The sequence below is a fragment of the Oryx dammah genome, unplaced genomic scaffold, assembly GCF_014754425.2.
Source record: "Oryx dammah isolate SB20612 unplaced genomic scaffold, SCBI_Odam_1.1 HiC_scaffold_19, whole genome shotgun sequence".
Classification (NCBI taxonomy): domain Eukaryota; kingdom Metazoa; phylum Chordata; class Mammalia; order Artiodactyla; family Bovidae; genus Oryx; species Oryx dammah.
The window spans coordinates 63,110,016-63,122,144 of record NW_024070203.1 but is presented as its reverse complement, the minus strand read 5'-3'; the positions used below and the strand labels follow the sequence as shown (position 1 = coordinate 63,122,144).

The window sequence follows — 12,129 nt, the reverse complement described above, 5'->3', positions numbered from 1 at the left end:
ATCAAATTATTTTTCATTGATTAAGTGATAAACAAATACTTGATGAAATGCTTCACCTTCCAAAATTCCACTCTATATATCAGTACCCAATCTTCAAAATTTCCTCAGCTCTGATAATTACTCTTTATAATTTTCCTACATCTGTTAATTTTTTAAGATATCTAATTCTTTAAAGGCCCAAATATAGTTGTTCTTGAATCCAAATTTTGCCTCAGGCAATGACATCAATGCTAAGTTGATAGAAACTGTCTACTTACCATATTGTAGGTGGCTCAGAACCTTCTATTTCTAAGTAATCATACTTTTCTTCCATTTGGAAATCAGTAAATATGAGTGAAATTGTATCCCCAGGTTCTGCTACAATGGTCCAAGTGCAATCAGCATTATTATGGTACTCATTAGGAAAACTAGGGCTTGATATGATGCCACTAGATCCTCTCATTGTTCCTCCACATGCATCTTCAGCTGTTGAAAACAAAAATGAGATGTTCAGATATAAATCATTAAGAGAAATGTGGTTAAATCAATTGTTAATATTACTGAATAAAGGTAACAGGACAAATGTTGTGAAACCAAATGCACATTATACTAATAGAGATTAAATAAAATGTTAAGTTCATAAAAATTTTAAATCACATATATAAATTTTAAATCACATATATAAATATAAATGCTATCATGACTGGGCTTCCGGGTGGTGCTGAAAGTGAAAGTGAAGTAGCTCAGTCATGTCCGACTATTTGTCACCCCATGGGCTATAGCCTACCAGGCTCCTCCCTCCAGGGATTCTCCAGGCAAGAATACTGGAGTGGGTTGCCATTTCCTTCTCCAGGGGATCTTCCTGACCCAGGGGATCGAATCCTGGTCTCCTGCATTGCAGGCAGATGCTTTAACCTCTGAGCCACTAGTGGTCCTGGGTGGCACTAGTGGTAAAGAATCCACCACTGTGAATCTACTGTGAGTGCAGGACATGCAAGAGAGGTCAGTTTGATCTCTGAGTAGGGAAGATCCCCTAGAGTAGGAAATGGCAAATGGCAACACAGAAAGAGGAGTCTGGCAGGCCATGGAATCACAAAGACTCAGACATGACTGAGCAAGGAAGGATGGAAGGATAGGCTATCATGATTGTTTTATAATCATTGGTTGAAATAGCAATGATGTAAATAAAATTCTATACTCCAATCAGAGCTCAGAGTAAAAGAATTAAGATTCTCTTTTGATTGATTAGATGATGGAGTAAAACAAAAGAAAAATTGTTCTTAAGGTCTAAAATGGGAAATTTTCAGCACTTTGTGCATATTCATGATAGGTCTCAGCTTTGTTTTTATTCCCTTAATGTAGTTATGTACCAAATATATAATATGAAAGAATATAATAAAAAATAAATTTTTGTCATTGACATTCAAAAGTTATTGAAAATGATTGTAGAAATGTAATTTAAATAAAATACATCACATATCTAGGACACTTTAATTAGAAAGAAATAATATAGCAACTACAATAATATACTCAGCAACACATCTTCAGTAACATATTCCCTATGACTATGAAGCAATGTAAGCATATTTTGCTACATATTCATATGATACATGTATACATAGTAGATAAGAAAGCCTTCCTCAGTGATCAGTGCAAAGAAATAGAGGAAAACAACAGAATGAGAAAGACTAGAGATCTCTTCAAGAAAATTAGAGATACCAAGGGAATATTTCATGCAAAAATGGGCTCGATAAAGGACAGAAATGGTATGGACCTAATAGAAGCAGAAGATATTAAGAAGAGGTGGCAAGAATACACAGAAGAACTGTACAAAAAAGATCTTCACGACCCAGATAATCATGATGGTGTGATCACTCACCTAGAGCCAGACATCCTGGAATGTGAAGTCAAGTGGGCCTTAGAAAGCATCACTACTAACAAAGCTAGTAGAGGTGATGGAATTCCAGTTGAGCTATTTCAAATCCTGAAAGATGATGCTATGAAAGTGCTACACTCAATATGCCAGCAAATTTGGGAAACTCAGCAGTGGCCATAGGACTGGAAAAGGTCAGTTTTCATTCCAATCCCAAAGAAAGGCAATGCCAAAGAATGCTCAAACTACCGCACAATTGCACTCATCTCACACGCTAGTAAAGTAATGCTCAAAATTCTCCAAGCCAGGCTTCAGCAATACGTGAATCGTGAAATTCCAGATGTTCAAGCTGGTTTTAGAAAAGGCAGAGGAACCAGAGGTCAAATTGCCAACATCCACTGGATCATGGAAAAAGCAAGAGAGTTCCAGAAAACATCTATTTCTGCTTTATTGAGTATGCCAAAGCCTTTGACTGTGTGGATCACAATAGACTGTGGAAAATTCTGAAAGAGATGGGAATGCCAGACCACCTGACCTGCCTCTTGAGAAACCTGTAGGCAGATCAGAAAGCAACAATTAGACTGGACATGGAACAACAGACTGGTTCCAAATAGGGAAAGGAGTACATCAAGGCTGTATATTGTTACTCTGCTTATTTAACTTATATGCAAAGTACATCATGAGAAATGCTGGGCTGAAAGAAGCACAAGCTGGAATCAAGATTGCCAAGAGAAATACCAATAACCTCAGATATGCAGATAACACCATCCTTATGGCAGAAAGTGAAGAGGAACTAAAAGCCTCTTGATCAAAGTGAAAGAGGAGAGAGAAAAAGTTGGCTAAAAGCTCAACATTCAGAAAACGAAGATCATGGCACTTGGTCCCATCACTTCATGGGAAATAGATGGGGAAACAGTGGAAACAGTGTCAGACTTTATCTTTTTGGGCTCCGAAATCACTGCAGATGGTAACTGCAGCCATGAAATTAAAATACGCTTATTCTTTGGAAGAAAAGTTATGACCAACTTAGATAGCATATTGAAAAGTAGAGACATTACTTAGCCAACAAAGGTCCATTTAGTCAAAGCTATGGTTTTTCCAGTGGTCATGTATGGATACTAGAGTTGAACTGTGAAGAAAGCTGAGTGCCGAAGAATTGATGCTTTTGAACTGTGGTGTTGAAGAAGACTCTTGAGAGTCCCTTGGACTGCAAGGAGATCCAACCAGTCCATTCTAAAGGAGATCAGCCCTGGGTGTTCTTTGGAAGGAATGATGCTAAAGCTGAAACTCCAGTACTTTGGCCAACTCATGCAAAGAGTTGAATCATTGGAAAAGACTCGGATACTGGGAGGGATTGGGGGCAGGAAGAAGAGGGGACGACAGAGGATGAGATGGCTGGATGGCATCACCGACTCGATGGACATGAGTCTGAGTGAACTCCAGGAGATGGTGATGGATAGGGAGGCCTGGCATGCTGATTCATGGGGTCGCAATGAGTCGGACACGACTGAGCGACTGAACTGAACTGAACTGAACTGACATCAGTGACTGGTTGAATAGACATATCAACTTATCATATTGTAGGTGGCTCAGAACCTTCTATTTTATATCATACTTTTCTTCAATTTGGAATGTTTGTACTAATGTCATGTTTAGACATTTGGACCTGCAGTTCTCATTTTCCAATAAGGGCCATAGATTCTCCATGAGTCTATTTTTAGCCAATGGAGTATGTTAACAGAGAAATTATATGACCACCAATGCTTAATGCTAAAACATAAGATAAAGCTCATTGAATAAAGAAATTGAAGCTATAAAATTTGTCTTATCCACATGGTTTAGGCCAGTCAATATGTTACAGGTCTATTTGTACAATAAAATTACTCAAGACTTATGCTGTTGTCTTGAGCCATTCAGGGAATTCCTTCAATTCAAATTAAATGTCTGGGGAAATATCTAGCTCTATAATGACGAATTATTGTTTGATGAAATAGCTAACACTCTATAGGGTTAATAAACAGAGATATACAGCATTCTATTTTACTCCACAATGGGGACAGAATGGCAATATGCTTTGGTACTAAGAACAATTTTCTTATTAAATTGTATGCATTAAACAACATTAGCTTCATTCTGCCCCACTCTTTATCCACCTAGCTCCATAATTCAAAAGTTAAAAGCATAAATATATTGCTCTTAAAAGATAACTTAATTTTTATCATACACTACAGTAAGTATGGTATTTATTTTCATGATGCCCTCTCTATTTTTTTTATGTTTGAAGAGTAATTAGAATGAACTACTGGTCCAGTATAGACTATGAGATATATTACTATAATTTTCTTGCCAGAACACACAATGTCTTCCCTCAATACGTTAACTTTAACCTCTGGTGAAAATGTCCTACAGCTTTCAATCAAGAACCACAAATTATTTCTACTCTTTGTCTTCTCAGTAGTAACACCAAAGTTGAGTATTGCTTCAGAAATGAAATGTTACACTATCATATATTTGTAGTGTAACTGGTATATAACATACTCAAACAAGTTCTGTGAGCTCTTTATTTCCTGTCTAGATAAAATCTCAGGGAGAAACATTTCAGTTCATAGTCAGAATAAGAAAAAAATACTCCAGTTTTTAATTCAAGAATATAAATTTATCTATTAGTGTGTCTAGTCCTGGATGTTGTCATTCAGTCACCCAATCATGGCCAACTCTTTCTGACCCCATGGATTGCAGTGCACCAGGCCTCCCTGTCCCTCACCATCTCCCAAAGTCTGCCCAAGTTCATGTTCATTGCATCAGTGATGTCATCCAGCCAACTCATCCTCTGATGCCCTCTTATCCTTGTGCCCTCAATTTTTCATAGTATTAGGGACTTGTCCAATGAGTTGGCTGTTAGTAGCAGATGGCCAAAATACTGAAACTTCAGCATCAGTCCTTCCAACAAGTATTCAGGTTTGATTTCCCTAAAGATTGACTGGTTTGATCATCTTGCCATCCAAGGGACTTTCAGAAGTCTTCTCTAGCACCACAGTTCAAAAGCATTTTTTCTGTTCTGTCTTTTTTATGGGCTGGCTCTCACAACCGTACATGACCACAGGGAAGACCATAGCCTTGACTACATGAACCTCTATCGGCAGAGTAATATCTTTGCTTTTCAACATACTGTCTAGGTTTGTCATAGCTTTCCTTTCAGAAGCAATCATCTTCTGATTTCATGACTACCGTCACCATCTGCAGTGATTTTAGAGCTCAAGAAGAGGAAATCTGTCTCTACTTCTACCCTTCCCCCTTTTATTTGCCATGAAGTAATGGGGCTGGATGCCATGATCTTAGTTTTCTTAATATTTAGTTTTAAGCTGGTTCTTTCACTCTCATCCTTCACCCTCATCAAAAGGCTCTTTAGCCCCTCTTTGTTTTCTGCCATCTTAGAGTGATATCATCCACATATCTGAGGTTGTTGGTGCTTCCTCCGCCTATCTTGATTCCATTTTGTAACTCATCCAGCCCAGCATTTCTTATGATGTGTTCAGCATATAGGTTAAACAAACAGGGTGACAGCAGACAGCCTTGTCATACTCCTTTCTCTATCTTGCACCAATCAGTTGTCCCATACAGGGTTCTAACTGTTGCTTCCTAACATATGTACAGGTTTCTCAGGAGACAGGTATGATGGTCTGATATTCCAATCTTTTTAAGAGCTTTCTGCAGTTTAATGATCTACACAGTCAAAGGCTTTGGTGTAGTCTTGCAACAAAGATAGATGTTTTTCTTGCCATGATGAATGGGCCTGTGTAATGCAATGAAGCTATGAGCCCTGCCATGTAGGACTACCCAAGATGGACGAGTCATAGTGGAGAGTTCTAACAAAATATGATCCAATACACTGGAGAAGGGAATGGCAAACCACTGCATTATACATGCCATAAGAACCTCATGAACTGTATTTTAAAAAGGTCCTAGTTAATCACACACAAAAAGTTGATCATTTGGGTAAAGATTCTTTGTTTCCCTTAGCTAAGGCTTGTGGCAGATGGGGCAGAGGTGAGGGAGTGAAATCGGCTTTTCTTTCCCATTGCCCCCTCTAGAATTTCTTTTCATCTATCCCTACTCACTGAGTTCCCTATGATTCTTCCTAGATTTGGAAGTAAAAGTGATCAGGGCACATGAATATTATTTGCCTCACACTGATTTGGTACTGGTTTCCAAGGGCTTTGGCAGATGATTAAAGAAAGATGATTCATTTTGATTGTAAATCTTTTCAAGGGACCCTCAGAAGTACCCAAAACAGTTCCCTTGTTGTGGGTGAATTGTTTCTCTGGCTAGCTGCTTATTTTCTCCACCCTACTGTTAGGTAGGAAATTAGGCATGAGCAACCAAAGGTGGTCTAGCTAAAAAGGATGCAAGCTATTCTCTAAACCTCATGCCAGACACACCCAGAGGAGCTAATAGATATACTACAAGATAACCTCCGAGACTTTTCCAACTCCTGCACATCAACCCTAGGCACACAGTAGAAACAAACTAACCATGGGATCTTCCGCTTAACGGCAGGCAGCGAAGAGGCAATTAAGTGTTCATAAATATTCTATACATATATACATCTGATTATATTGCAGAGGACACAACCAAACGGAGGAGACAGGAAATATAAAAGGGGGGAAGCTAAGAGGGAATAGTGGCAAGAATGACTCTTTTGAGGTCGGTCTGTTCTCATGTCTTGGGAGTGTCTGTTTAATAATGGTATATCTGCTTGAGCTGTAACTGAGCTGTAACTTGTCTGTTGTTTTAAACCCTTTAGTCTGAAGATGTTCCAGAAGATGTTCCAAATTTTTATCGCAATGAGAGAACCGAGAAAGAGAAATAACCAACCTGAGAACACCATGTGTATAGAATGGTATGCTTGTACTCCCTTTCCAACTATATTTATTTATCCTTATGGGTAGACCTCTTGGGTAGGATCTAAGATAATTCCAGGCCATAACTCCCTCACAAAAGTCTTGCATATGGTCAAGGAAACATGTCCCATTTACTTATCTTCTGTGGAAATGCAATTTCTTCCCAAATGTAGACTTATTGGTTTGCAACAGATATTTAAATATTTCAGCTAAAGTCTTAATAATAATACACTGTGTCCCCCAAGATCCAGAGCAAGCAAATCCATTTGTCTGCATGGTCTCCTTTAAGAATTAATCTAGGCACATAGAAGACAGACATCACCCCAAATTCTTGCCACGTGAAATGCAGAGTAATTCATAGAATAGTTCACCCCAGTTCTTTATAGAAAAAGAACTTGAACCCAAAAGTATAATTGACCTGCATGAAAACAAGCATGGGAACTGAGGTCTTCCAGCATTCAGATCAATGCTCTTGCCAATTCCTGTATCAAGTTCTTAGTTCAGTACACTTGTTTGATCTCTTTATTACTACAGAGACTATCATAGAATCAGTAATTGACAAAATTGTGAAATAAGTTTGCTTTTAGCACGTTAGATATGCAACATTTTGGCTAGGTGACCTATTTGAATGCCAGAACATTTGTATTGTGATTCACCTGGATTTACTATATTTATAAAAACAAATACAGTTTTATCTTACAGTAGAATGTATTGCTTAAATAAAAACTTCATTTTGTATCAGAGTTAAAACAAGTAAAATGCAGAATTCAAACAAACTATGAGACTTTTATATATAGTGCTGTGCTCTCTCTGCTAAATAATATTGCCTGGTCTCTGGGCAAAGTGCCTTGATACATATCATGGCAATGACAGAACCTTTATTCTTTCAGCATCAGTCTGTCTTGGTCACCAGCCTTGCTCATTTTATTAGTGTTGTCTGTAGTATTTTCTGTCTCTTATGTCACAGAAAGGGCAGGGCTCATAGAAGTTATTCAATAGAACCACAGAACATAGAACATTTCAATAGAACATACTCAAGATACACCTGGGGTGATACTGGTTATTTGTATAAACTTTCTTTGAATTTTAAAGTTAATTCATTTGGTCATCTATTCAAAAAATGTTCTTTGAGATATACTAAAATATCAGGAGAAACTGTTAGTCTTTCATGCTACAGTGGTTATTTAAGTCAGCATGATACCTGCCTAACTGATAATTCTGTATATATCAGAGATTAAGGCACTAAATAAGTAACAAAAAAACATATAAAATTACATTTCTGTCAGGTACCTTGAAGAATGAGTATTTAGTATCAACAATGTATTTTTGTGGCTTTGAAGTAGGAACTGATGATGGACTAGAAACCTGAAGGGTGAATAGTGAAGTATTAACTATATGAGGAAATGAACATTGTTTTGAGTATATACACTTGTTTTTTCACCAGAGGAAATGAGCATTCTCCAAAATTCCCCAAGCTAAAAAAAAAAATTTGTATGCAACTGCCAAGACCTTGCAGGACCCTTTTGACAAGACTATGGGATGCATTCAGAGCAATGGAAAAGTTATTAATGGGTTTTCAGCAAAGAGATGACATGATTGGTTTTGAGTCTTAAAAATATTCTTTCTGCTCTATAAAGATGAGAGAGAAAGGAAATAATGGAAGATATAGATTAGGGGACTGAATCAAGAATCCAGTCAATGTTTCTCATGCTATTATTTCCAAAGATAAACCATCTCTCATTTATTCAGTAGTTTAGAATATTTTTGTCTCAGTATCTTCAAAATATTAGTTTGGTCTTTGTAGGTACTTTGGGATAAACAGCATAATTGCAAAATAAATCAGAATAATTCTCTTAGATCCATTTTTAAGAACAATATTTTTCAATAAAGAGTAAAGCAATGTGATTATATATCTTAGACTTCAGTTGAGGTTAACTAGAAGTAGCGATGGCTTCAAAATGTAGTTATTTAACATACTAGAAATATAAAAAAGGTTGATGGTTTCTCTACTCTTGTTCTAAAAATGGCTTAGGTTGTTAAGACATAAAATGTGATTTTTTTTTTTGAATGCAATACATAGGCTGAATGATGTTAGTGGCATGTTAAGTTTGCAGAGTCACTCACACTGTTGTAAAACATGAAGGAAACAACCAACTCAGCTAACAGAATCAATGAGGGCAATGTAGTCATTTAAGAACATGATTTTTTTTAATTAATTATTTGACTGGAAACTTATTCCAATTACCTGCATGAAATACTAACAACTCTGTCTAAATTCTTAATGTACACAAATATACTGATAAAAATATAGCTATTAAATTTAAAATGCTATTAAACTTAATTTTAATTGTTTATAATATTGTGTATCTACCATCAAATGCTGTTTCTACACTTAAAAATAAATGAATTTATAGAAACAATATTCTTTGATCTCTTCCCTGTAAATCAGGGGGAAAAGTCACAAAATCAAATAAAAATTATTGGCATTTAAGAAGAAAAAAAGCTTAATAATTTGCAGAAATTTATTTTTCTTAAAATTAAATTTTATTTACATTTAATTTATGTGACACTTATTTAGATACTAAAAATAACTGAACTTGCTCTGATTTTGAGTATGAGATCATGCTAATTTGAAGTATTATAAGCTGGAACTTCCACAAAAATGTCAGTCAGTTCAGTCGCTAAGTCCTGCGCGACTCTTTGCGACCCCATGAACCGCAGCACACCAGGCCACCCTGTCCATCACCAACTCCTGGAGTCCACCCAAACCCATGTCCATTGAGTCAGTGATGCCATCTAATCATTTCATCTGTCGTACCCTTCTCCTCCTGCTCTCAATTTTTCCCAGCATCAGGGTCTTTTCAAATGAGTCAGCTCATCACATGAGGTGGCCAAATTATTGGAGTTTCAGCCTCAAGATCAGCCCTTCCAAGGAACACCCAGGACTGATCTCCTTTAGGATGGACTGGTTGGATCTCCTTGCAGGCCAAGGGACTCTCAAGAGTCTTCTCCAACACCACAGGTCAAAAGTTATCAATTCTTCAACACTCAGCTTTCTTTATAGTACAACTCTCACACCCATACATGACCACTGGAAAAACCATAGTCTTGACCAGACGGATCTTTGTTGACAAAGTAATGTCTCTGCTTTTTAATATTCTGTCTAGGTTGGTCATAACCTTCCTTCCAAGGAGTAAACGCCTTTTTATTTCATGGCTGCAGTCACAATCTTCAGTGATTCTGGAGCCCAAAAAACTAAAGTCTGACACTGTTTCCACTGTTTCCCCATCTATTTCCCATGAAGTGATGGGACCGGATGCCATGATCTTCATTTTCTAAATGTTGAGCTTTAAGCCAACTTTTTCACTCTCCTCTTTCACTTTCATCAAGAGGCTCTTTAGTTCTTCTTCACTTTCTGCCATAAAGATGGTATCATCTGCATATCTGAGGTTATTGATATTTCTCCTGGCAACCTTGATTCCAGCTTGTGCTTCCTCCAGCCAGCATTTCTCATGATGTACTCAGCACATAAGTTACATAAGCAGGGTGACAATATACAGCCTTGACATACTCCTTTCCCTATTTGGAACCAATCTGTTGTTCCACGTCCAGTTCCAACTGTTGCTTCCTGATCTGCATACAGGTTTCTCAAGAGGCAGGTCAGGTGGTCTAGTATTCCCATCTCTCTCAGAATTTTTCAGTTTATTGTGATTCACCCAGTCAAAGGCTTTGGCTTAGTCAATAAAGCAGAAATAGAAGTTTTTCTGGAACTCTCTTGCTTTTTCGATGATCCAGAGGATGTTGGCAATTTGATCTCTGGTTCCTCTGCCTTTTCTAAAACCAGCTTGAACATCTGGAGGTTCACAGTTCACATATTGCTGCATCCTGACTTGGAGAATTTTGAGCATCACTTTACTAGGGTGTGAGATGAGTGCAATTGTACAGTAGTTTGAGCATTCTTTGTCATTGCCTTTCTTTGGGATTGGAATGAAAACTGACCTTTTCCAGTCCTGTGGCCACTGCTGAGTTTTCCAAAGTTGATGGCATATTTAGTACACCACAAACATGACAGCTTAAAAAAAAGTTTCAAAAAAAACCTACAAGTTGACTGTAATACATTTTTTCAGATATTGATCTCATACTGTTCTCTGTCCTGGATTAAGTTTCTTTTTAAAGAGCTTAGGGATTGTGGGAGGGAGTAGTGACAGGAAATAGGCTTATTTCTTTCAAAAAAAGAAATGAATTGTACATTGTAGAAGAGGAGTACACTTGGTCAGTTCCAGATATTGCTAAGCATTCAATCCAATCTCAGATGTTACATTGGGAAATTCTGCAAATCTCCCTTTCTAAATTTCAACATTCCATCAGCACTGAAGTAAAACTGTCATTTATATGAGGTTTTATTTTCCTTCCCAAGACAGGCATCACTGCTATCTATCTGCTAATTAGACAAACTATTTAATATTAAATTCATTAATTATCTATTACATATACAGAGCAGCAGGTCCACATATATAGCAACTTTCTTTATATTTAATAGTTCAGTGTTACACATCTTTGTAAGAAGAAACTCTTTTCTCATAGTGGCCCCAATGGTACAGAATCTGCCTGCAATTCTTTGAGACCAGTGTAGAGACCAATGTAGATCCCTGGGTAAGGAAGACCCCTGGAGGAATGAATGGCTACTCACTCCAGGATTCTTGATTAAGCTGCAGAATTCTAGAGACAGGGGAGCCTGGTGGGCTACAGTTCATGGGGTTGCAGAGTTGGATATGACTGGGTCACGAACATTTTCATTTTCACTTTTCAAGGGAAGAAAATTGAGGAACAGGGTAGTTATAACACTTGTCAAGATACAACAAATAATCTTCCAAGTTTTAAAGAAAATAAAATTGTTGATCATTATGAAGGAAAACTAAAGATTTTTTCAATTTTTCTCTCTCACTTAAGCTACTTCTGGTTCTTTCTAAAACAGATGAAATTAAATTCACCTGAGAAACTGATTTATAACAACTTGAAGACAAATATTCATCATTTTTATTTAGATGACCACATCATGGAAATGAACTAAATATGACATCTCAGCACTGAAGATTTGGTTCTGAATATTCAAAGATGGTTGGATGGCATCACTGACTCAATGGACATGGGTTTGGGGGAACTCCAGGAGTTGGTGATGAACAGGGAGGCCTGGTGTGCTGCAGTGCATGCGGTCACAAAGAGACGGACACGACTGAGAGACTGAACTGAACTGAACTCAAAAATGCTTTCAAGTAAACATCCCACCTCAGTTTTATTTACTTTCCTTAAGAAACATGCTTGGTGGTTCAAACAGCAGAGAATCCACCTGCAATGAAGGAGACCTCGTTCAACTCC

At 37.4% G+C, this 12,129-nt stretch overlaps 1 protein-coding gene across 3 annotated transcripts in view; it reads right to left on the bottom strand.

Annotated features, from left to right (window-relative positions):
* The window catches only part of LOC120878903 (CUB and sushi domain-containing protein 3-like), a 1,427,768-nt gene that overhangs the window by 998,683 nt on the left and 416,956 nt on the right, over positions 1–12,129 (bottom strand). For all 3 annotated transcript variants that reach the window (XM_040261811.1, XM_040261812.1, XM_040261813.1), the window contains exon 5: positions 258–465. In XM_040261811.1, the coding sequence (XP_040117745.1) occupies positions 258–465 (208 nt within the window). The remainder of the gene's footprint in view (positions 1–257; positions 466–12,129) is intronic.